This window comes from Typha latifolia, chromosome 2 (assembly GCF_019914945.1).
Source record: "Typha latifolia isolate L0001 chromosome 2, TyphaL0001v2, whole genome shotgun sequence".
NCBI classification, from domain to species: Eukaryota; Viridiplantae; Streptophyta; class Magnoliopsida; order Poales; family Typhaceae; genus Typha; species Typha latifolia.
Genome location: NC_133087.1, coordinates 17,509,852 through 17,535,967, shown reverse-complemented (window position 1 = coordinate 17,535,967; position 26,116 = coordinate 17,509,852). Strand labels below are relative to the sequence as shown.

Below are 26,116 nucleotides of genomic sequence, written 5' to 3'. Positions count from 1 at the left end.
TCCCAGCGTGGGATAACCGGACCTCGCAAAGTCTAAAAAGAATGTGAATATCGAAAATTGATAGTAAGCAGAGAGGGGAGAGAATTCTATGCTAGTCCTGATGCAGCAACTTACTACAACAATCTGCGTGGCGGTCAACCATAGCCTCAAGTACTGCGGCGAACTCTTCTTACGGGCGATTTTATAGATCACTTAAGTAACCGTACGGATAGGCATCGATGTGACGGACAAGCTAATTTTTATCTAATCCCTGGGGTCCACTGTACGCTGTTTGCCAGGTGGGACCCACATCCTGTGTCTCAAATAATGCGGACAAGATGCGACCAAAGGTTGATATGCTCCAAGTGGGTGGATAATATTACATAAATAAAATATAATTAAGTAATTTTTAATTATGGAAGACATGGTTGAGTTGACCATCTTAGTGCCTTTAATAATCAATATATATAGCGATTTAATATAAAAAAATTTAAATACTCTATAAAAGACACACGGTGGGCGATTTGATCAAAAACTCCGCACGGTTTGCACGCGGGATACGTGGCAATCGACGATCCCCGCCGTCCAACGAGTCCCAATCGCAGGGCGTGACGTCACCGAGCGCGGTTAGCCGCAAAAATATTTCGTCAGATAATAAAATTCCTGAAATTGATTAACGATAGGATCTGGACACCGCCTTATATTCACTCTCCACTTGGCCAACGACTCCTACGACTACCACTACGAGTCTACGAGGCATTGGTTTACAGACCTTATCCTTACCGGGCGTGACCGGAATTCTCGTCCGCCTGCGTGCGCCACTCTCTCCACTAAAACAAAACCCGCCGCCTCTCTCTCTCTCTCTCTCTCTCTCTCTCTCTCTCAGCGATTACTTCTTCTTTTCCTCAAAAGCCCTTCGAACTCTAACTAATTCCATTGCTCGCACGCATCTGCGATGAAGATTCCTCCGAAATCCCTTCACCTGCACTGGTAGAAGTAGGTCGAAGAAGCCCGGGAAATAGACGCCCACTTCGGTATCCTACCGCGTCCGCCGTGTCGAATGGATCACGCGAGGGGCTCGGCTCCCGATACCCAACCGGTGAGATGATATGACTTCTTGAATTTTAGGGGTATTGGATGTTAGGGTTTTTGTTCTATCTTGATTATTTCTCTCTTTTACTCTTCTTTTCTTGATTATTTTCGTTTTTCTCCCCCCTTTTCTTTAGTTAGTGCAACGCGTTCGTACTGATTGGTTTTGTTATTCTTTTTTTTTTGGGGGCGAGTGCTTGAATTTGGTTTTGTTATTCTGCCTTAATGTAGTCTCAGTACGGATATAAGATATTTATTCAAGCAGGTAAGGTTAAGAAAAAAATTAAAGCTTCGGTACGTAAAAAAAGACTATCTTTTTGAGGTGGTATTATTTTAAAGGCTTTGATCTTAGTTCCTGGAAGGAAACTTTTGGGTCAAAAATTGTTCTCCTCGTTCGATGTCATCTAGTCTTTTGGCAGAGTTAGTAAACTTTTAGCTACCATATTAAAAGAACTGCCTTTTTAAGTTACTTTACTGCAAATTGTATATTTTTTTTAAGAGCATTTGCTTATATTTATTGAAAATATTGGATGCTAGTTGTCGGATAAACAGAAGAGAGTATAGATTTCATGTAAGATAGGAACCGAGTATTTTCACATTGCTTTTCACTGAGCTAATTTGCTAGTCACGTAATCTGTTTACATGTTTGAGACCTTCCAAAAAAATATGAAGTCTGCTAGAAAACTGATGGAGTGACTATTGGTCTTTGCTCTTGCAGTTTCAGTGGAGGAGCTATTACAAGAACCTACTTCTTTTAGCATATCAAAGCTTTGGTGTAGTATATGGCGACTTAAGTACATCACCTCTTTATGTATATAAAAGTGCATTTTCTGGGAGGCTAAGGCGGTACCAAGATGAGGAGACAATATATGGAGTATTTTCTTTGATATTTTGGACTTTCACTCTCATCCCTTTGCTGAAGTATGTTATGATTATCTTGAGTGCTGATGATAATGGTGAAGGTGAGGCAAATTGAATGCTTAGGATTTGGTTGGCACTAATATATTTCCAGAAAGTGTAACCTCAGCTTGAGTTTAAGCTCTAACTCTATTATCTATCTTAGCTAATTTACTATCTAAACAATCTTGAATTAAGCTTTTGATGTGCAAGTCATGTTGGAGGTTATATTGTTGAACTACCCTTGATCCATCCTGTTTTATTTATTAGATGAGCCTACTAAAGTAAGCTTGAGTTAGGATTGTTTGATGAGCATAAAGTGATGGATTCAGAGCTGCTTGCGACTCTGTTTATTTTCATTGCTGCCTATTCACAAACTTATTTCTTCATCAGTTTCTACTTGAAAAAGACTTATACTATGAATTTGTGCAGGAGGAACATTTGCTCTATACTCCCTCCTTTGCAGGCATGCGAAGTTTAGTTTGCTTCCAAATCAACAAGCCGCTGATGAGGAACTCTCGACATATTACAGAGATGGACCAACGAATCGGAATGCCATTCCGTCTCCATTGAAAAGGTTTCTGGAGAAGCATAAAAAGCTGAGAACTTGTCTACTTCTTATAGTTTTATTTGGCGCCTGCATGGTGATTGGTGATGGTGTTCTCACACCGGCAATCTCAGGTAAGGGTACTATTTGTCTTTCTTTCATATCTTCATTCCTTTTATCCATTATTTCCGCATAGTACAATTATTGGGCACTTACTATGCTGTATGTCCTGACTCATGCTGCTTCTATTTCTGTTTTTGTTTGTTATTTCAGTTTTGTCCTCCATCTCTGGATTACAAGTCCGTGCCACTGGCTTACATGATGGTATGCATTTCCTTTTCTGAGTTTTCTGTGTATTACTAGCGGTAGCTTAACATATTTTACTTTCTTGTTGTTGATGATCTTTTCCAAAATGTAGTTATCATCTTTATCAGAGGTTTTTAGTTTCTCAAAGGTTAAAAAAACAAGTTATTGTGGTACTTGTTCACTTTCTCTCATAATATGGTAGGAGGCAAAAGCTCATGAGCACCCACAGATTGGGAAACTAGAATTAATGTTGCTTAGGATGAGTTCATAGCACTCGTGCATGGAGAACTGCAGACTGTTATGTCCTTGTTAATTACTTGTGGCTGCAGAAAAGTTTCACTTGAATTTTTACCATGTAGAATCAGTAGAGTCCTTATATCATATGCCGTATTTAACTTGTGCCTGATGCACAGGTGAGGTGGTAATTATTGCATGCATTGTGTTGGTTGGTCTTTTCGCTTTACAACACCGAGGCACCCAGAAGGTGGCTTTCATTTTTGCACCTATCGTTATCATCTGGCTCTTATGTATTGGTGGGATTGGGCTATACAACATCATTCACTGGAACCCCAGAATATGTCATGCTCTTTCTCCACACTATATTGTTAAATTCTTCAGAATAACAGGAAAAGATGGCTGGATTTCACTGGGAGGAATACTTCTTGCTATTACAGGTCAATGGGAAAACCAAATTTTCTTGTGGTCTAACCTGTTATCTTTATTTTTGTCTATAAGCATCTCATCGGTTTGTGGGCATTTCTATTGTTTGCAGGTACTGAAGCAATGTTTGCAGATCTTGGCCACTTCACTGATGCATCTATCAGGGTATGCTTAGGTTACTGTAGTTCTCACTTTCAAGATAATATTTGATTGTTGCTAGAAGAGAAATGTTGTTAAAAGATGACCTACTATTGTGGATATAGTATAGAACAAATCTGTGGTTTTAGCTAGTCTGCTATAAATGCAAAGACGATACTTATCCAAATTATATGGCTGTAAATACTCATTGTCCATGACAACTGAGATCTTCCGATCTGCTTGCTTGGTAGCAGAACAAAGAAGATTCTGCTTGCTCTTTATTCGAGCATGTTTGCCGAATCTATTGGTGCTAGCTACTTCACTTTGCTGCAATGGTGCAGTACTTCTGTGTATTATAAACCATAATGTAAGAGATTGATAACTTACACTGACCTAATATAATAGCATCATCACCTGTAAATATCTCATCATAATATAAGCAACTTTTAGCATTAGCCGACTGCAAGCCATTCATAATATGGCAAGGCAACTGAATGCTCCTAATGCACTTATTTTTAGAATTGGTCAGTGCCTATACTCTATAGTAATCTCTATATCATATTTTGTACTATCAATCACCAAAATTGTTGTTAAATAAGGGCCATGCATGGAAGGGGTTAGGATGTTTCAATTCATTGCTTAGTTTATGTGTTGGCTCAACTGTCAATATGGTTGAGTAATCAAATGGATAACGTCATACTGGCATTGACTTCAAGTATTGCTCTGTGCAGTTGGCTTTTGTGAGTTTGATATATCCTTGTCTAGTGTTGCAATATATGGGCCAGGCAGCATTTCTTTCTAGAAACATTGTGGAGGTTCATACAAGCTTTTATCAATCTATTCCAAGTAAGACTCAATTTACTGTGTTACTATTACAGCACTTATATGCCTGTTGTAACAATTTTTAAGTCGACTTGTTTCTCATTGTGCAGAACCTATTTTCTGGCCTGTGTTTGTGGTGGCAACTCTTGCTGCTATTGTTGCTAGCCAAGCTGTCATCTCAGCAACATTTTCGATTGTCAAGCAATGTAATGCCTTGGGATGTTTTCCACGTGTCAAGGTTGTCCATACGTCAAGGTGGATCTATGGACAGATATATATACCTGAGATAAACTGGATTCTTATGCTCTTGTGTTTAGCTGTAACAATTGGCTTCCAGGACACAACACTTATTGGAAATGCTTATGGTAAGTATGCCTTACTTCATTTCAACAGGGTAGCATATATACATGCCGAGAAGACAACTAACAATATTAGATCCATTTTCTATTTCTTTTTCTTTTTCCCCGCTGGTTATGTTCCTATCAGGGCATTCTTGGCTTACCACCTCTTAATCTACTAAAAGAAGTTGCTATCAGCTTAAAGTTTTAGGATCTATAAAATTTTAGTTATTTTACTGATTATTATCCGATATGTTTCATTACTTGTCACCTGCTTATTTAAACTGCTAATAGAATCTGCTACCAGCCCATGCATATATTTCTAAGCAAGTGTTCTTTTTTTTATTTTTTTATTTCAGGTATTGCTTCCATTACAGTTATGTTTGTTACTACATGGTTGATGGCACTGGTCATCATCTTTGTATGGCACAAGAATGTGATATTTGCCTTGTCATTCCTCTTATTTTTTGGATCAATTGAAGCTGTCTATCTTTCTTCTTCCATCATGAAAGTTCCCCAAGGAGGCTGGGTACCTCTCGTGCTCTCCTCCGTGTTCATGGTCATCATGTATGTATGGCACTATGGGACACGGCGGAAATATCTCTTCGATCTCCAAAACAAGGTATCAATGAAATGGATTCTCACGCTAGGCCCTAGCCTTGGAATCGTTCGTGTCCCTGGAATTGGGCTGATCTATACGGAGCTAGTGACAGGAGTGCCTTCTATCTTCTCCCATTTCGTCACTAATCTTCCTGCTTTCCATCAAGTGCTAGTCTTCGTCTGTGTGAAGTCAGTGCCAGTGCCGTATGTCCCACAAGATGAACGATACCTTATTGGACGAATTGGACCCAGAGAGTACCAAATGTACAGATGCATTGTGAGGTATGGATACAAGGATGTGGAGAGTGATGATGACAATTTTGAGAACCAGTTGGTGATGAGCATTGCCAAGTTCATTCAGTTGGAAGCTGAGGAAACATCCTCAACCGGGAGCTACGATACGTCTAATGAAGGAAGAATGGCTGTTATAAGAAGTGATGACACATTTGGCACTAGACTGCTCGTAAGAGGTGCTGATGAGAATGGTGGTGATTCCTCCATCATCAGGAGCAGCAGATCAGAAACCCTGCAAAGCTTACAGTCTCTATATGAGCAAGAGTCGCCGAGTGTCAGCCGCCGACGCCGTGTGCGCTTTGAGCTTCCTGAAGCAGAGCCAATGGATCCACAGGTGAAAGAAGATTTATTGGCACTTGTTGAAGCTAAGGATGCAGGAGTGGCATACATCATGGGCCACTCCTACATCAAGGCTAGGAAGAATTCTTCTTTTCTCAAGAAGTTTGTCATTGATGTTGCCTACTCTTTCCTCCGGAAGAACTGCAGGGGCCCAGCTGTTGCGCTAAATATTCCTCATATCAGTCTGATTGAAGTTGGTATGATCTACTATGTGTAGACCATTATCAGTTACCAGAGATGATGGGAATGTTATCTGATAGCAACAGAGCAAGTCAACCCTTTCCGGCTGCAATCTGTTGAAATTTAGCTGACAATTATCGTGTTTAGAACTTTTAGATATGTTCATAATTATGCCTCCTATTGTAAGGAAATGCAGAATTATCAAATAAAAGTTCCTTTTTTTTTGGGCCCTGTCATAGTTATTAGTACTTGCGTGGTAAGATGGTAGCTTTGTGTTCAGATTGCAGACTTTAAATGAAAGTTACAGAGTAGAAAATGGTGAAGGAAAGAATTCTCTATTGGGGAGATAAATTATACGTGTTTTTCTAACATAGAGTACCAGTAACTGGTCAACTCAAGATTGATCGAAGGTATGACCCTTCAGGGTCAAAACCTTCTCTCGCAATTCTTCGATCTTGGCGTTGACTGAAAATGAGATAGAGATGAAAATTTGGCATTCATTTTAGAGACTTCCAATCGCTTCTCTTGCAGCTTTTATTTGATCCAGAAAAATGCTGACATTAGCTAAAGAAGGTTCACAGGCTTTCCGCTTTTAAGGACCTTTATTAGACATAATTACAAGTACACAAATAAACGCATAAAAGTGTAAAATTTACCAGAAGCGGTAAATTTAACAGCGGTGATATATTCACGCATACTTATATACAAACAGCAGCCACTACTAAACTGCACCAAACTCTCCATGGTGTAATACCTAGGCATGCCTCGTCGAAGAAATCTCAAGCAGATGAAGCAGCTACAGATTTTCTATTTAGCAAGTTCTGGAGAGCATCTGGGCTAGTTACAGGTGGGCTGCAGACGAAATTTTGACACACATGAGCCACTGCAGGTTTATCGATTGGACTGCTCCTCGCCATTTGGGCTATGTTTGGGTTGTTGCTTTCCCAGAACTCCATCTCCTCTTTGTTTCTGGAGTCTATTTGGATAATCTGCATTAATGCAACAGAAGCACCAAAAGCTGAGTTACATATAAGTTTGTTGCAAAGCTTCTATTCTTTGCAATCCATCATTCTATAACATCATAAATTGATATTCTACCCAAGGCAGTAGTGCACAGTGGTTGTGACATGCTGGAATACAAGACTTGCAGCAGGTGTCATACTGAACACAAAAACTTGCAAGATAAATAATAAAGAAAACCTTAAACTATAAGAGATTGCCAGTAAACTTATGCTTTGTAGACTATCCTCTGCAAAATCTTGCGCAATAGTTCTAGCAAATTATGATGTACAAATCATCTGAAGTGTATTACACTAGTGTATCGCAGATCATATAATGCACCACAAGTTTTCAGTTGAAGCTCATGAGAGACTAGCACTGGAACAATACTCACAGTTCTGTTAGGATCATATATTGCTAAAGTAGCTACCACCATGTCCTCAAAGTCGACAGATGTTTTATCTCCCACCAATATGACTTGCTTCCTGGAGGGAACATGGAGCATGTCTGCCGCACAACACATTAACGGAACAGCCACACTTTGATCTGTCAACCTACTTTCAAAAACTGCCTGTACAGTATCCCATAAGAAAAAAAAGGAAAACTGAGTATTACTTCAAAGAAAAAAAAAAGCACATCCCTTGCATGATTCTGTGAACTCCTATTATTTAAGCAATTTGGGCTTCCCCGGTTCTCTAGCCAGTCATCTTTATTACATGCCTGATGGTTATCTAAATGGTTAAAAAACTTAAAATATTCCCTCACACTAAAATGTATTCAAGCCAATAAAATCGCTGAAGGCAACATTTAATACCTATTGTATAATCACAGAAAAAGAGGAGAATACCAGAAGATGCTCTGCAGTATTTCTATAGATTTCGGATCTCGCACCAGCTACCATAGATGACAATCTGATCAGATTGATCGCTGACACTGAATTCCCAGATGGCTCTGCTCCATCATGATCTTCTTTTACACGGAGAAGAACAGAAGGGTCTTCACCCGGAGTATTGAAATAGCCTCCCCCTACTTTATCTAGAAACAATTCATCCTGTAAAAACAATAGAAAAATGGATGTTTGAAGGTTGTATTGCTAGGAAAAAAAAATTCACCACAATTACTTGCCTGAGTAGATTGCAGCTGAATTGCCCATGATAGCCAATCAATTTTACCACCATACTCGAAGAGATCCAGAAGTCCTGAGATTAGGAAGGCATAATCATCCAAAAATCCAGGTGCTTTTGATGGGCCTTTACAATAGCTATGTTGCAGCCTCTGCGTGTTCATATCATAGAGGCTGTTCTTGATGAAAGATGCAGCCTTTTCTGCAACTTCCAGGTATTCACTTGGCTGCAAAAGTTGGACATATATCAAGTTATCAACAACCTAAGTACAGAGAATAACTTTTTTTTTAAAATGTACTTTGTACAAGAAACTGACTTAAAAGTAGGAATATGGAAGTGGATAGAGTAATAAGCAAAGTATGAAATCTTACATCACAGCCAACTACTGGGAAAAAGAATCTGGTTTCTCTCGGTTTCGCCTTGAGAATTTTAGATGCTCTTGCAAAAGATGATATGACAAGTCCATTCCATGAAACAATTACCTACAAAAGAACGAAATAAGATATTAAGTTCATGGCCTAGGACTCTAGATAAGAAGGGAAATAAATGTTCTGAGACTGTTCTTAAAAATATTAAACCTTGTCATCCAAATGCGGTCTCGGTCTACTTGATCGCATGTTAAACAATCTTTGTCGGCAATCTCCCAGAATGCAAGAGTATTCATCTACTGACTTCTTATTCTTTGTTGCCATAAAGGAGACAGGTCTTCTCTCTATAAGCACATTTTTCTCTTTGAATTCGTTGTGAGGATCACTCATTCTAGAAAGGTCACAGTTTCCAGAAGATTTAACATAGTAATGGTCCTTGAACAGGTTTGCACTATCTCCAAGAATATCTTCAATCTTCAGAAAAAGTTAAACATATGAGACATTAAAATAATGCCAGAACATTTTAAAAACAATATCAGATGGGTTCTTCTGGACATGATGTTAGATATCAAAATAACACACTTAAGAACTGAGAAACATAAATTGCAGAAAATTCCACTATATATGGGTGAAAAATCATGTTTCCATTGAGGTGATCACAACATACAATACATACACACCTCACTCATGCATCCAGGACATATGTCCATGTGAATAGACAGCTTTGCAAGAACACATTTATATTTACATTCTTATTCCTATTTACAGATATCATTTGCATTGAACTGACACTACTTTGTGGGAAGCATCCATATAACATTCAACAGGGAGAAACATTATGTTCCAATAGCAACCTGTCCTGGCAAATTAAAAAAGATAATGGGACCACATGATGCACTATTAATACAACATAAACTTTAGTTATTTTCTGAATGCACATAAGGTACCAACATGAAGATAAAGAATTACTGATTTACTGATTTACTATTATTGATTTACTGACATGATTTACATTGTCATGGACAAATTAGATGATGCTGTAAGAGCTTCATCTTGGCTTTCATACTAATAAAATTGGTTCAAGCATATGCACTCCCCCCAAATTCTGTTGCCATAGCAGTCAACAAGTTTCAATATTTGAATCTAGATTGTCCTACATTCAACATACAGAAACAGAAACCTTCTGGAAAAGGACTCATTGTAAGAACGATAATAGGGCTGGGAAAAACAGGTCAACATCGATAACATTTTTGAAGCATAAAGCAACATAAAATCTAATGCATCCTTGTAGATATTTATATATTTCTTTTCTTGTAACTTTATATTCCTGATGACTTTGCTTCATAGAGATTGCTTGATTATTACATGTAATAATCAAGCAATTCAGCGAAAACCAGTATAGTAGGTCAACATGTTAAACCAATAACAATATTTAAAAGAGAATTTTCCAGATTAGCTGAACAATGACCTTGACGTTTGATCTTCATCAGATTATGTGCTATCATATCAATCACATTAACTTCTAGCTATAATATGGACAGAATGACTAACAACAGTACAGAAAGACCAAGATCTCTGTATGAGCATACTGCAAGCACGTACCTCTTTGCTTGTCCAGACATAAAATGCTCCTTCTTTTTCTAGGAGCACCCTCATACTCGGCACTGTCAGCATCTTCAGCTGAATAAATTTCACCTGATTCTCCAATCATATCTCTCCTTAAGTAGTCCAGAATATCACGAGCAATGTAAGAATAGAAATTGTCTCTGGTGATCAAAAATGTATCCAAGTAAACATAAGCAATCTGTCCCTGATCGTATAACATCTTTTCGAAGTGCGGAACTGCCAGAAAAAAAGATTCAATAAATTAAACTGATTAAAAAGGTTTATGAAATATATCAGAAAACAAACATGATTAGAATAGGCAACTGACTTGATAAAACTAGTCAACAAAAGCAGATTCTTATCCTAATCAGAATAAATATTGCCATTGGATCCTGTATGCCAAGTCCAATAAGTGAATAACTTAATGTAGGATGCACAATGATTCATAATGATTGCCATTGGTCTGTTTACTTTGTAAGTAGGTGTTTAGATATGTAGCACAAAGATGCTGCAATCATAAGGACAGAGACCCCTTTTTTTCTGAGGGGAAAGTCTGTAGGCAGGCAGATACTCAATTAAAGTAGCATATTAGACCCCTGTTTCAGCCACATAACAATTATAAGTATTTATTAGAAATTTAGAATAGAATTAGACCACTGTTTAGCCACATAAAATTGTAAGTATTTAATGGTATTCTCAATGGAGATATATATTTAGGTTAACAGTCTCTCATATCCAGCGGCACCAATGAAGATGATGAAAAAAAAAATGGTATTACAGCAAAAGTCCAATGCTAACAAGTAGAACTCACCATGCCAACATTCATCCACGCTATATCTATGAAATCCACCTCCAATGTGATCATGAATTCCACCTCTAGCCATGCACTGCAGGCTATGAGAGACCATCTTCATAATGTCACTAGCTTCAGTGTCCTTCCCACTTTCCATTAGCTTCTTAAATTCATAAAGCATCACACAATCTTCAACAGGTCTTGGGAACTTTGGGGCAGAACCAAATCCACCAAATTTTGGATCATAACTACTTGCTAGCTACAGAGAAATCACAAATTTCACAACTTCAAACGAATAAATTTATGAATATAAAAATATCTAGAAGAACAGATTAAGGATTTTTGTAAAATCCCCCTTTTTGCCAATGTTGTCTAATATATAGGAGTGAAAATAAGTCAAATGATCAAAAGTTGATATTCAGCACAGTAAACTTTAGTTTAAAGCCACCTGAGCTCCACAACTAGTGACTTAATTGAAAGATCCCATTGAATCCTCAAAATTGTTGGAAAGTGACGACTCAATCAAATTGATTAAGTATTAACACAACAACAGCCAGATCAAACTCAACCAAGATCTAAAATCTAGAATGAACAACAATCACATCCAAACTCTTGAGTTCCATACAATAGTAATAAAATGAGCAACATAGGAATCACACTGTCAAACCAAAAGATTTACCAATCCAAGATAATCTTCACAAAATTATTAACTGCAAAGTTAGATCTAAATAAGTACGGAACACGAGGTCTTTAAGAGTTAAGACAGTCTTTTGTCCTACTGATTAACAGGTCAAGTAGATTGTGCCTCCATCATACTCTGGGCCCAGATATGCATACACCTGATGGTGTAAGGTCATTAGTGGTTTATTTGAATAAGTTAGGGGCCTGTTCCCACATTCCCACCAGATCTAAAATCATTAAATTGTATCACTAAACTGAGCCAAGCTAAAATTGGCATCATTGGATGGTGAAATGTCAAGGCAACCGTCCAAGAAATGAACTTCTTGGAGAAGTTTCCTATGACTGTCTTCATTAACTTCATCCCTCAGGTATGATTTTGAAGAGCAAGAACAAGACAAACGGACTGATTCACATCACTAACCTGTTCAACACATCTTTTTAAAGAACTATGAGCGAGATCATCTGATACTTTCCGAGATTCAGAAGTTGAAGATAATGCTTCTGCAAGCTGCTCAATTGCAATGGTCCCACCCTTCTCAAGCATCTCTCTCTTAGTATCCCAAGCATCCTTTACCCTTCTAGAAAGGTTCAATGAAGAAAATAATGAGCTGGACAACAAAAACACCAATGTCATCAAACAAGTTATATGAATGTTTTACCTCAGGACAGTCTTGAAACCTGGTCGTCCATATTTATCATCTGGAGGAAAGTATGTTCCACCCATCAAGGGCTTTAGACTAGGAGAAAGGAAGACACTCAAAGGCCAACCACCACCACCATAAAGTGCTTGCACATATGTCATATAAACCTACAAACAACAATGGCTGTTCTTAGGAGGACAAGATGAGAATACCAAGATGCAATTCAAAGAAGCCTCAAGTTATCCAAGAACAAAGGAACCCACTAATTTCAGTCAATATTGGTTGGAGTATAACAACTCAAGTCTTACTCAGTCATTTGCATTTTGCAAGGATATTACCTCAGATTTTACACATTTATGCTTAAAAGAAAGACAATACGATCACCACATATGACCTTACCTTATCAACATCAGGTCGCTCCTCACGATCTACCTGTTAAAGCTAACTATCAGAAAAATGAAAAAGCATTATAATTTAAGTGCATATAAAATATATTTCACTGAGGGTGTCACTTGTGTATGAATAGGCTTCCACTAATAACTGTGTGATTATTTGTTCGAGCCAGAGAAAAATACTCTCTAAACAATAGTAAATGTTTGCATATGCAAATCTTGATCAACATACTTTGGAAAAAAAAGCTAAAGCAAAAGAAAAGTAAATTGCAGACAAGAAAACAAACAGTGGTAAGTAATACCCAAATTAATATAGTGAAAAAGATAACCTTAATGCTAACAAACCACTCATTAAGCAATTCAGCAACTTCTTCGTTCTCAAATGATTCCACCTCCATTACATGGCACCTGCACAATTTACCAAAAAATACATCAATATTTTCCATTACACTACACTCTCCATGAGAAAGAAAAATATATATCCTCGAAGTGCATTCAAGAGGAAATGTAACACATCATAGTTCTAAAATGCAAAAATATGATCAACAATTTATTTATGGGTTTGTACCTCATCATTTATGGTTACAACTTATATATGCTAGACAATGCATGGGCGGCCATCAACAGGTCGTTTATTCAGCACTAAATATGAAAGGAAATATGACTGGGTTTTGACAGATGGCAATGAATTTATGCGGTAGCGGAGCCAATTCTTGAACAGTGGTGGCGGCTACGGGGTGAGGGATGGTGGTGGAAATCGAATAATCACTCTAAGAAAAAGAAGTATTACAGGTTACCTAGAAAAAAATATTAACTTTATGAAAATTATGATTAACAGATTCATCTATTCCAGTTTTATTAGACATTCTAAGGGGATGTGGTGGAAATCAAATAATCACTAAGAAAAAGAAGTGTCTCAGGTTACTTAGAAAAAAACATTACCTTTATGATTATTAGGATTAACAAATTCATCTATTCCAGTTTTATCTCATATATTTGGAAGATAATTAGATATTCTAACTTTTAATTCAAAATTTGATGAAAGATATTTTCATATTAATTTCTCAATAAAATTTTCTCAAAATGTGCGCTCTATTAGTAATTAAAGATTAAGACGACACCACGGTAATAATTAAATAAAATGTCTTAATTTTGTAAAGAGAATTTTTGATTCATTGTTGTTGCTTGTGCATTGGTAATTTATTAGGACATTATGTTGTACTCTTGTTTTAAGATAAAAATTATCCTCTTAACAGTTTTCAATCTTATTATTTTTATAAAATTATTTAACAGGGGAAATTATCTCTAGCACCACTATTTCCCGAACAATCAACATAAGACATATATAGTAAAGATTTATTAAGTGGGCCCTACAATGGGAAATTGTTGATTATGTTTAGAAGTGTAGCTTTGCACAATACTCCTGTGGTATAGCTAAAATGAAACAAATATAAGAGTGAAAAATAAATATAAACTGGGACCCACCCTTGGGTAATATTTTTGGGAGATCGGGTGGGAATTGTCCCCTCTCGACAACCCCCCCTCGCTCCGCCGTTGAATTAAATGCATGTTTTGGATGTGAAACTGGAGATAAAAGAAATGACATGTCTATTGAAGTACCCAAACTTGAAACCAGAGACGCATGGAAACTGTAACTTGACCAGTTTGGTCACTATTGAGTTTTTGTCATTCAAAGTAGTTTGGTATGTGTATGTCTAGTGGCATATCCTGCTGAGATTATGTTACAAAAGCATATCATTCTCAACCAAACAGCACCAAGCAGATTCCAAGAAAGAATTGTCTGTGGAGAACAAGGTTGGCAGGCACCAAATTCCCTTGAACTTAGGTCCATTGGCACAATCAAAATTCAAAAGCACCAATAGCTTTACATAGATTTACTAAGAAAGAAAAGAAAATGCAGGAAGTATACTCACCAATGGCATGTGCTGTACCCGACTTTGTGACACCAGCCACGGCCACAACAAATAAAACAGAAATGACAGTAAGTATCGAGGAAACATATAATAGTATAGGTTTGTACCACAAAACAACCTTTCATTGTGAACAAATCACCTATTCTTTGTAAGTACTGAGTAAAATAGAAAATCTAAGAGAAGAATACTCACTTGAAAGAAAGATAGGAACATCTCTTCTACGAGCTCTTTCAAAAGCCTCATCTCCCCATGGATACCAGTCAACCTTTAGCATGTACATCAGTGTAATTTATGCAAAGAGAAAATATACTTGCAAAGTATTGATGACCAGAAAATTGAATTCACAAACTAATGAGTAGTCTAGCTTAATAATTAATACTATTTTCAAAACTCAAAAATAAATCAGATGTTGGAAATGCTAAAGGTAAAATATGTCAGTGAATGAAGTAAGGTTTTCTGCAAGATCATGCAGATGACATGTTGAATTAAATTCCAGGATACTGTTACATAACATAGGCAGCAAGGTTTTGCCGAGGTAAAGCCAGAAAGACACTCGTCTTAAAAGTGTAGACAAATGATTCAATAAGAATTATTAATTTCTCTCTCCTAATCCAACGATTGAGATTAAATAATACTAAATAAAATTAACCGGGAGTACTGGTCATATGAACCGAAAGTATCAATCACTTTTCTACATTGTAAGAGTAAATTAGTCATATTTTATTTCTCTCTTAAAAATAATAATAAATTAGTAGAAGTTGGCAAATAAGCAAATGGTTATAGGATAAGCAATAAATTCTAGTTTATTTATCAATTAATCTAGTCACATATATAAAATGTCTTATATACCCTTTATGCTGAAAAATATCCTTAATAACTAATTGGTCAATATGGAATCATTGCTCAAAAGTGTATTAGCTACCGCTTTTTATCCTCCGAGTAGACAAAGCAAAGGATTCTGCTACATATTAAGCATAATTTCATATCCTTAAAACACATCTTTCACGATACAAAAGTAAAAATTAACAAGAGATCCATCACTAAAAACCAAATCTATCAGAGAAAATCTATCGTGATGTAATTTTAAAAAGACAAAAACTCAATTAATTACGCAAAATTGCCAATCGAATCAAAATTGAAATAGACAGGCCAAGCATATATATTTCAAGAACCAAGTTAAAACCTTATCATGTCCTCCTCTCCAAACTGACATATTCAATCAAAATCTCAAAACCCTTACCATTCGCTCGATGAAATGCCCGAAAGAAGTAAAGTCCCCGAAACCCAAAGAAGGGGCATCGCAGTAGTAAAAACTTATTTAATTATGAATAACGCCAACAGAGTAAAATTAAACCCACGTATTCTCATGCACTACGCCCAAGCGGAGACTTATAAACAAAATCTCGAAACCCCCGCATCCTCTCGTTGAAATGCCCGAGAGAAGTAAAATATCCGAAACCCAAAGAACAAGCCATCAAAGTAGCAGTAAACTGACCGGGTTATGGGCATGTTGGAGGAGATAGGGGCTATGCTCGGAGGCTAGGCGGTTCGTGTGGCGGCTGGGAGGCGGCGCGCTCGAACCGGCGGCCGAGGCCATGGAGGAGGCCTGGACACAGTGTCGAGGAAGGGAAGTGAGAGAGATGAAGCGAAGGCGAAGGAGAGAAGGGAGCATAGAAGAAGGAAGAGGAGGAGAGGAGAAGAGAGCGGTGGCCATGGGGTAAGAGAACGCCATGTGGACTTTAGAAGTAGAGCTGATGATCTCAAAGCGATGATGGGAGGGTGAGTCATCATGCCCCTCGACCTCACCAGCCATGCTTTCCTGAGCCGCACGTGTGGCCTCATATATATATATATATATATATATAACGCTTGTTTCCGAATTATATGAAAAATTTCTCCGAAAAGTGATCCTCCTAATCAACAGTTTTGTATTTAAAAATTTAAAATATATTAAATAATTTAAAAAATAAACAGTAAAAATAGTGTATTTTATTATAAAAAATAAATGTATTCAGTTTAGGAGCTTAATTTTATTATTATTAAAATCTAAGAATTTTTTTTTGCAATTAACTTTATTATTTTATAAACAAAAATTAATGTCAAATTATTCATGAGTCATCCATAGGGGTGAAAACGGGTTGGATTAACTCCGACCCGACCCGCTATCCGACCCGATTCGGATCGAATTCGGATAAAAAATTTCTATCCGATTCGGATACGGATAGAATTTTTGAAAAAAATTCGGATAGGTTTAGAATTTAGTAAATTATATTATTTATTTCATATATATATTTATAAATATTAAAATTATTAATTAATTATAAATAATCGTGCTATTTATCCTAGTTTACCTTATCATTTGATGGTAAATTTATTTATGACCACGTATTTAAGTTGAGAAAATGCTTCTGATTTTTACTCTTATTATTATTAATATTTTTCATTTAATAATCTCGAAATGACTAACAACAAACAAATCGACCATATAAAAAAGAATATCCGATAAAACTTGGTTGATATTAATAATTATATATAGAGAATTGTACATGATTACGAGGAAAAGCTTTCAAAATATCATTATAGCCACTATATTCTTGAGATATCATAATTATAATTATCAAAAATAAGTTAAATCTAACTAATTATAATTAAATTAAAATACTATATTGCCCTTATATAAGTTAATTAAAATAGTTTTAAAACTATATAATCTTATCGATAAGAAAAACCTTAATTTTTCGTAAGAGAAAAACTAAATATAAATACTTTATACTCTAAACTTCCAAAATTATAAAAAAAGATATAAATTATTTATATGTATTTGGTCACTTTAACTATCATGATTTTTTATATTTAAACTTTTTTATTACATATATACAGAGCATTCGAACTAAGAAAATAAACATATAAATATTTTCTTAAACTAAAAGGAGTAACTATAGAGTACTTTAAACTAAAGAAAAATTTATTAAGATAATGTGCGTAAAAAATAATCGTTTAAAGAGTCTAAATAAAATTATCCATAATAATAATATATAAATATTCTGCTTAAAACTAATCAGGATGTCGAAAAACATATAAGATTTCAATCGTAATTATAATATTTTCATTGGTAATTATATAAAAAAACCTCTTATATATAGATATATATATATGGAATTTGAAATTTGTATCTATATAGGACTCGTTAATTAGTTTGTAATCTATTAAAATTCCATCAATATATATATGGTAAGTCCAACTTTCCAATCAAAACAACGAGAGAAGAGGGAGAATCCTGTTTAGATTCGAACTCCCATAAATTAGATCTTTAAAACGCCTCAATCTAACCAATCGACTCATGCTTTTCTACTTCTCCGGGTCTTTTGGACGCTCCGCCTTCTCTCTCGGTTCTCGCTGCACTAAGAAGGTATTTGAGATTTTTATTTGATCTGTCCACTGAGTTATACATTGTAGAGAGAAGTTTTCTTTCTCTTTGACATTAACACAAACAGGTAAGATGCACGGATTGCTTGCAGCCAATGTTTGCATGTAGATAAACAGTATTAAGATGACCCATTGGCCATTGATGGTTGCTGTGTGCTATGACTCGCTTTTCCCTTTCCCCCTTCCCCCTTCCCCACTTCCCCCTTCCATACGTTGTATTAAGATTATTCCATGAGACTTTTCCTGATTAGGTCCCGTACAAAGTTGCACATGAGTATTAGGATTGCATCATTAAGTACCATCATATCTTTTGTTGTAGGGTTTTTCACATTGAAAACTTCTAAAATATCATAATTGTCATTACATTCTTTATGATATAATAACTGTACTAAAATCATTCGAGTCTTTTAAAATTATTATTATTATTATTAATTTGTAATGGAATATTCGTAAAAATAGTTGTTAAAATTAACAAACACATATACAGGACTCAAATACCTTTCATTCCTGAAATTTAGAGTGTAAAATATTCAGTAACAACTTTTGTCTTGTATAAAAAGAAGAGGTTTTCCTTGTACTATAATATTGAGGAAAATACTGGATAGCTTTTGAATCATTTTAAACAATTTATACTAGGCATAATAATCTTTTCTAATCTAAGTTTGTTTTAATCGATTAGTTTGATTTAACTATTGGAATGACATTTTAGTAATTTTGGTGGTAAATTTGATATTTTAAAAGATGTAGTGGTAAGCTAGTACTTATGATGATATTTTGAAATTTTTTAGTGACAATTCATTGATTCAGTAAAATTCCCTTAGATATAAGCCTGTTGGCTTTCCAAATATAATACTTCTTATTCACTTGAATTTGTGAACTTATTTTTCTAATCAGAGTGACAATTTAGATTATTCATCAGTCATCCAAAAAGATGGATTACTATGTTATAACACATGATAAAACTGCTGTGGCTTGTTTCCCTAGAGACAAAAGATCTGTAGAACAAAATTTACGCTTGTCCTGTTCTCTTAATTCTCATTGCTAAGTCCACAGGATTGATGCCGAAGAGAGACTATCCTATGAGATCTCGTTGGACAAGAACAACAAGTGGTCGCCTCTCATCAAATGTAGAAAAGAGATGGTCGGATATGCTTCCTGAAATATTAGAGCACATCGCTAACTTTTTGCCGCTCCTAGATTTCATTAATTTTCGCCAAGTGTGCAGGAGTTGGCGGTCATCTCCATCAAATCTCAATGATATAACCAAATTTTCCAAAACGGAACCGTGGTTTATGGTATACGGGCTAACTGATGATGAAGATTGCAAATGCTATTTGTATGATGCATCATATCCCAAATGTTGCACCATCTTGTTACCTGATCTCCAAGGTGCCAAATGTGTTGAATCGAAGTTGGGGTGGTTGCTTGCTCAACGAGATGACCATGTTTTCTTCTGCAACCCTTTTCTTTTGAAAAAGATCAACCTACCTAAGTACCAGAATAGGAAGACCAACGATCAGTTGTACACATTCTTATCTATTCCTACATCTGATGATTGCATTGTGTTTGCTATTCAATGTGTTGATTCTGCAAAGATGGAGATAAGTTTCTGCTATGTTGGTGATCAAAAGTGGGAGACAAAGATGATCAATATCAGTGGAGCTCCATTCAACAGAACAAAGTTTATTTATGGCTGTAATTGTCGTGGTTACAATCGGTGTGACTGCCAATTGAAGGACACTATCTTTATCAGGGATTCACTTAAGTTGTTGTCTTACAATTTTGTGACTCAGGAAGTAGTATTCAAGACTATAATTGCACGAAACAGGAGTGCTGATTTTTATAAACGGTTGAGAGCTTTACATCGTGCCGATTGGTTGTGTAGATCTAGAACAAAGGACGTCACTCTTTCAATCTGTCAGCTCAAATTTATGCGGGATGACATCCTCGGTATTCCTGATATTGAATATTCAATAACTTCTGGTAATGAGGTGGCAGACCAACCTAAAATCCTGAGAGCTGTATGGTTGGAACCTTGTTTCAAGGACCATGAAGTATGTCCCAGTTTGTGGAGAAATTAGCAGTATCTTTAATTTTATTATCAAGAACGAAAGGTTGGAACCTTCGGAATGTTTCTTGAACTTGACGACAAAGTATTCGTTTTTCTTAGTTTCAATTGCAATTTGGAACAATGCTAAGTTGGTGAACTTGTACCTACTATGGATTTTGAGCATTATTCTGAACTTTTGGCAATTGAAGGGATAATAAATACTTTACATGGTGTTAATTTGTTACCATATTTCAGAATGATTGGAAACTATTCGTACTTTACTGGCATATGTTTACTAACTATATGTAGGAAGAGTATGCATGGCATTCCCAGTTCTTTCCTATTAGTTATGGTTGGTTTTCAGAACTTTGAAGCACCAAGTGTTGTAGGTTCTTATTTCTCTGATAAGCTTCTCTTAGTTTTACCTTGAATACTTCCTCATTCATTCTTCTTATTTTTGTATTTTTCTTGTCTTGTCTTGCCTATGTCATCATGGAAGTTTTGTTTTGATCAAGGACAAGTTTGTCTTTGAAATGAAATCCTTGAAGCAAGACAGAGACAAGAAAATTACAAAAGTAAGTCTCTTTCACGCACTCACATTTCGATCCTTTAGACTAGAAGACGACTTTAATTCACCACCACCGCAGGCGAACCTTTGACTATATTCATTGAAGACAGATCGAATAATGCCTGATTCAATCCTCTTCCTGACTCGAAATTAAGAGTTCAAACAACAAGAAAAAGTTTAGGATCCATTAGCCACTTGGGGACCAAAGCTTAGGCTTGACATTATATATATATATATATATATATATATATATATATATATATATATATATATATATATATATATAAACCCCAATAAGCAAAAGAAACTTTATCCATTCTGAAGTACCTTTTAGTGAATGTTAAAAATAAGCATTTCAAAGAAACATTAATCCAACAAATTTGATACTGAATGACATTAAGCATACAAACACATATAAATTAAAAACCTATAAGAAGTAATGAAGCATAGACAGGAATAAAGAATTCCTTGAAATTGATTAATTTAAGCATTCAGATTGTTTCAGTGCAACATCCATTGTCTCAGGTAGAGGTAGGTACAATCACATAGTACATGAGTCTCTGAAGTTTTCTTAGAATATATATATATGCAAAAGTACAAAGATAAAATAAAAATTTGGGCAAATGGAGAGGCTTAAACCAAGTGACCCAACCAGAGTCTACACATTTGCCTGGAAGACTGAAACTTCTGGACTGCTCTGACAAATACGATGTACCGAGGTGGGAGTGAGCTCTATCTCTGGCAGCAAGCATGAAAGCCATCACGTACGTGAACCCTTTTCATTTCCAAAGATCAAAGCATGAACAGACAGCAGCAAGCAGGTTAAGCTCAGGTTTTAATTTTATCGATGCAATTATTAAGGTTTCTATTCCTTTCCTTAGTTGACCTGTCTTATTCAGATAAGATAAGTTTCATGGATAAAAATATTGTATGAACATTACTATTAGAATAATATGGGATGGACGAGATGATTCCATCGTGGAAGATTTTAATTGGAGAAAATGCGGAAAGAATGCATGGATATCTCACGTCCACTGTTGTTGACAGCAATAAAGAGTTGTGTCAGAAAACAATTATATCTGGGAGATGAATTTGGCAGGACAATATTTCTCAGCTTGAATTTGAGATTTCACCACCACGGCTTGCGCCACCATTACTGCCACTAGCTGTAGAAGTCTGAGGCCGGACGAAGGAATGGGGAACAAAAGCCCCCTTGGAAAAGATTGAACCAATGGAGGCAGACATAGTCTCCGATGAGGTCACTCGAGGGGCAGGAGACTCCTTGGCAGAATAGAATTCTGGCCGTAGCTCTGAAGATGATGAAGATGGAGCCAGAGTAGGAAGAGAAAATCCAATTGGATATGGAGCAACAGGCATATCCGAGAGCGAAGATGCCGAAGGACTGTAGCTCAGACTACCCATTGGGTGATCAAATTTGCATGTCGGCCCAAATTTGCAGACGCCATGCTGAGCATAGTATGTGCAAGGCTGAGCACCCTGCATGGAAAGAGTTCATTAGTGACAAATAAACTTCAGGCTGATAGTGATTATGAAAGAGAAAAAAGAGTAATCATCAAAAAGAAAAGAGGTAACTTCTATGGACGATGACATCAATTGTGAAGTTAACATTTGTAATAGTCACAAGGTTCCTAAAATATAGTAATAGTAGTAGAAAAATAAGTTGCCAAAAGACACAAAGAACCAATAAAATTTGCAGGCAGTGCCAAAGACTATGCATATATTCCTCCACCACAATCAATCTTCTTTCCTTTCCTCTCTTGGTTAGAGCTTGATCGTGGGCAAAGGTTGGAGGAACCGAGGAAGTATATGTGCATCACTGCAAGGTAGACTAGTCTCAAACCTGCCTTATCAATGCCCATGTAATCCAACAGTATTTGTAACATAGCAACCACGTCAGACCTATTATTTCACCATAATGTGTAGTATAACACTTTGAAATAGTAAGTGGAGTCACAGGAAACTAATCACCACACAAGAGGCTGTATCTGCAGCATATATAAAAGCCTCAAAATCCATGACCTAGAAATCCTGAAAATCTACTGCAAGTAATGCATCCAATTCGACAGAACTTTTGTAACTTTTGTACATTTGAACTTTAATTAGAGTGGCAGTTGTTTATGTCTTGCACCTTATTACCCAATTATGCTGCCATAACTATACAAATCTGTCCTAAACATATGTTATGGGTATATAATGAAAATTTTCCATCATTCTGATGCAAAGAAATTAATTGTATAACTTTAGTTGCAAAACAAAGAGCCCGTAGCTATATCTTCCAAAAATCATAGAACATTTTGGGATTTCTTTTCATCCTGTTAGAGAAGTTTCTTGAGAGAGGTTAAGATCACAGATTTACGTTGTAAGAATAGGCCTTAAAGAACTAGATTTGACACAAACCCTTGCTCAAAACATGATAAGTTGGAAGAAATTAAAGGTGACTGCAGATGGAATTGCACTGAAAGGACGAATTGTTAACTTCTGAATTTTATATAATTCATTTTAGGGACTGAAAAATCATCATCAATACAAAGATAAGAGCAGTTAGGCTCAAAACCTAAAACTTCAGTAACTGACTTCTAATGCAAACATCGAGTGCGCACAAGCTTAAAGTGCAAAAACATCAACCAGCGTGGAGTTTTATAGGTGATATTTCTGATATTCCTACAGGAAGAAAATGATATTAAAAATCAGTTTAATTGAATGAAAGAATTATAAAGGTGCTTACTGGACGAAGAGGAAGACCCATAGGGCTAAGAACACAATTAGTTCTTGGTATGGTCCAGTCTGGCGGATGATGGTATTTGCAGGTAGCTCCAAATTTACAATCCCCTGTCCGCATGTAAAACTGGCACTCAGGTTGGCCAGGCCGCTCCGGGAAACTGTGTTCTCTTTGGCTACTGCTTGAATGTCCAGCTGAGGAAGAGATTGGCACATAAGAACCTGCATAAGCAGGCATTACAGGAGATACCTGATTTGACAAGCCATAAACTGCTCCTGCTTGAACTGCTTGTTGCCCACCAGGGGTGATCACCGAACTTACAGACGCCTGCCTCACACGAAAGATTTCAGAATAGAAGCCCCACTTTTAACTTGAAGCCTAAATTATCTACAGATAGGTCAGGAAAGTAATCAACTATATAAATATGTAAAGTAGTATACAAACCGGATAAGGACTCCAGCCCTGCATTGGGACAACTCCAGGTGAGATCAACATAGTACCATAGGATCCTGGGACATATGATCCAGGCACCATGGAAGGCCTCCCAACTTGCCAACTAGCCAAAGGTGGGTATTGATGAGGTGAAGTAACAGTAGAAGGCTGCACTGTCGAATAAAATGAGGGACCAGAGGATGGCGCTGAGGCACCATTGGGTTGTGGGTGATGGAATTTACAAGTAGAACCAAACTTGCATTGCCCTGTCTTCATATAGTAGGAGCACTCCTTCTCACCCTGCACCTTGTACCACCAGTATAGTCAGTATATTTTCATCAAAATAATGTGAGTATTGAAAGAGCAAGAACAATCAAGCACAAAGATCAATAAAGTTTCTGACCAGCCGCAGTGGATATCCATAGTAATTTAACGTGACTGGCTGCACAGATCCACCTCCTTGTCTCGGGTGGTGATACTTGCAGGTGGAACCGAATTTACAAGTCCCAGTCTTCATAAAGTACTGTAGATAGATAAACACAACCGCATGTATCCATCTAATCATAACTTTTCCATTCATGATTTAATATATCAAAACTTAATTTCAGAATTTGTTTCTACAAAATAATCAAACTCATGTCATAACTTAAGGGTTGATGAGTTGTCATGACTAGTAAAATTCCCAAGGACATGAAAATAAGGGCATGGTCAGTAACCCACCCCCCATGGTGTTGTATGCAAGTCTGCACTAGGGCATGTCAATCTGTGTTAGCTCATGCAGACAAAACAGTAGGCCATGCAATGTGCCAGCATGGCAACCCTAGATACCACTTTCACAATTAAGGTAAATGCATGCAAAAACATCAAGTATATTACCTCACATAGAGGCTGGCCTGTTCGCTCTGGATACTCAGTTGCTCCAGTCCTTCCAGCTAGAATTAACTGAACCCGATTTAAAAGTTAAATGAAAGGCAAGACCAATTGTTACGAAAGGCTATACCAAGCATAAAGTTCTCGTCTTTCTTAAATTAATTGATCAACACAAAAACTTACTTCATTAAATTGGCAATCAATCTAAACCTATTACCAAGTTTAGCCATAGGAAATAGAACTACATACATTTTCATCCAAGTGGATCGAATATGTAAAAATATTCTCAAAAAGGCAAACAGCGAGGAGCCCTAGCTGAATTGGTTTCAAAAGAGCAGAGACAAAGATACTTACTACTCCACCGCGATCACGGGGGTGATTATAGCGGCAACGCTCTCCATAGCCGCACGTCCCAGTGCGCAGAAAAAAAGCACAATCCTGCTCGCCGGGCCTCTCTGGGAACGGCGAGTCACCGCCACCACCTCCACCCAATCCCAACCTCCACATGGATTCTATCACAAATATTTAAAAAAAAACTAATAAAAAACACAATAAATTCACCACACACACTAATTTACCTCAATCCTAAACTTCGAAGCACAGTAAAAAAAAACCCAAACCTAGCACACTCCAACCAAAAAGATCCGAAAAATTAGGAAAACCTGGGGAAAACTCGAAGAACGCAAGCAAGATACCTTCCAGTCCCTTATCGGGGTCCTGGTCGCCTCCCTCTCCGGCGGCGCCGCTACGTCCGTACGACTCCATCCCTAGAACCGAGGTGCACCGGAAGGGACCTAGAAGGCTCCCGAAGCTTCTAAAATCTCCGATCGAGTGAGATTGGCAGGAATGGAGACCGATTGGTGTGGTGATAATAATCGATTTGAGATGGATTGAATATTTATTTTTATTTTTTCCCCATTTTTCTCTCCCTTATTTTTTTTCTACCCCTATTTCCACTCTCTCGGAGCTACTACTCTTCTTTCTCTCCGTTTTCAAAGCGCTTTGATCTTTCTTTTCTTCTCGTCCCTTTTCGTCTGTTGGTTTATATACCCGCCATCGGAAAGGGAGCGGATCCTCTGGATCGCCATTGCAGGAATTTATTGCAATGAGATGGCATGGACCAATGAGAAGTTGCTAAGTGCCCTGACGGTAGCAATTCCTGCATTAGAGAAGCAGAGAATCTCTGCCCAAAGGAAGGAAAAAGGTCGTCTTTATTAAATACCCCACCTCGAACGGTAAATTCCGATCGCCGTCCCTTCGATTAATAATTAATTACACCAAATATTACATCCAATGCCGAGAAA

The 26,116-nt window shown here is 36.8% G+C and overlaps 3 protein-coding genes and 1 long non-coding RNA gene across 5 annotated transcripts; 2 read left to right on the top strand and 2 right to left on the bottom strand.

The window, feature by feature from the left end:
- Positions 1-731: 731 nt before the first annotated feature.
- On the top strand, positions 732-6,413 carry LOC140782502 (potassium transporter 7-like). The gene is made up of 9 exons (XM_073129110.1): positions 732-1,078; positions 1,787-2,030; positions 2,398-2,646; positions 2,786-2,836; positions 3,232-3,492; positions 3,591-3,643; positions 4,348-4,462; positions 4,549-4,803; positions 5,136-6,413. The coding sequence occupies exons 1-9, from the start codon at positions 1,040-1,042 to the stop codon at positions 6,224-6,226; spliced, it is 2,358 nt and encodes a 785-aa protein (XP_072985211.1). The 5' UTR covers positions 732-1,039; the 3' UTR covers positions 6,227-6,413.
- Positions 6,414-6,689: 276 nt separating this feature from the next.
- On the bottom strand, positions 6,690-16,473 carry LOC140782399 (uncharacterized). Its single transcript, XM_073128934.1, is given in 16 exon segments — positions 6,690-7,178; positions 7,583-7,759; positions 8,036-8,239; positions 8,314-8,538; positions 8,684-8,794; positions 8,891-9,154; positions 10,283-10,319; positions 10,321-10,522; positions 11,097-11,337; positions 12,181-12,337; positions 12,419-12,567; positions 12,800-12,832; positions 13,122-13,200; positions 14,727-14,748; positions 14,919-14,991; positions 16,222-16,473. Coding segments are annotated over 16 exon segments (2,421 nt in total). The 5' UTR covers positions 16,459-16,473; the 3' UTR covers positions 6,690-6,968.
- A 1,504-nt stretch (positions 16,474-17,977) lies between these two features.
- Positions 17,978-20,449, top strand: LOC140782421 (uncharacterized). The gene is made up of 2 exons (XR_012107871.1): positions 17,978-18,135; positions 19,206-20,449. It is a non-coding gene; the product is annotated as an uncharacterized lncRNA (long non-coding RNA).
- Positions 20,450-21,738: 1,289 nt separating this feature from the next.
- On the bottom strand, positions 21,739-25,832 carry LOC140781927 (zinc finger CCCH domain-containing protein 6-like). Of its 2 annotated transcripts, none has more exons than XM_073128236.1 (7): positions 25,508-25,832; positions 25,167-25,324; positions 24,819-24,884; positions 24,346-24,465; positions 23,955-24,248; positions 23,517-23,837; positions 21,739-22,267 (listed from the first exon to the last, which is right to left on the bottom strand). In XM_073128236.1, exons 1-7 carry the CDS (start codon positions 25,575-25,577, stop codon positions 21,881-21,883), a joined length of 1,416 nt encoding a protein of 471 aa, XP_072984337.1. In that variant the 5' UTR covers positions 25,578-25,832; the 3' UTR covers positions 21,739-21,880. The 2 variants fall into 2 exon arrangements, with proteins under 2 accessions (XP_072984337.1, XP_072984338.1); XM_073128237.1 differs by having other exon boundaries at positions 23,955-24,242.
- Between the last annotated feature and the right edge of the window lie 284 nt (positions 25,833-26,116).

What these genes read in the sequence shown, in the direction of transcription:
- LOC140781927 (XM_073128236.1), bottom strand. Translation starts at nt 25,577, where the DNA reads ATGGAGTCGTACGGACGTAGCGGCGCCGCCGGAGAGGGAGGCGACCAG. An exon ending in ATGGATATCCACTGCGGCTG is followed by an intron (nt 24,249 to 24,345) that starts GTCAGAAACTTT and finishes TGGTGGTACAAG; the next exon opens with GTGCAGGGTGAGAAGGAGTG. An exon ending in AGGGCTGGAGTCCTTATCCG is followed by an intron (nt 23,838 to 23,954) that starts GTTTGTATACTA and finishes CGTGTGAGGCAG; the next exon opens with GCGTCTGTAAGTTCGGTGAT.
- LOC140782502 (XM_073129110.1), top strand. Translation starts at nt 1,040, where the DNA reads ATGGATCACGCGAGGGGCTCGGCTCCCGATACCCAACCG. An exon ending in CGGCTCCCGATACCCAACCG is followed by an intron (nt 1,079 to 1,786) that starts GTGAGATGATAT and finishes TTGCTCTTGCAG; the next exon opens with TTTCAGTGGAGGAGCTATTA. An exon ending in CTTTTATCAATCTATTCCAA is followed by an intron (nt 4,463 to 4,548) that starts GTAAGACTCAAT and finishes CTCATTGTGCAG; the next exon opens with AACCTATTTTCTGGCCTGTG.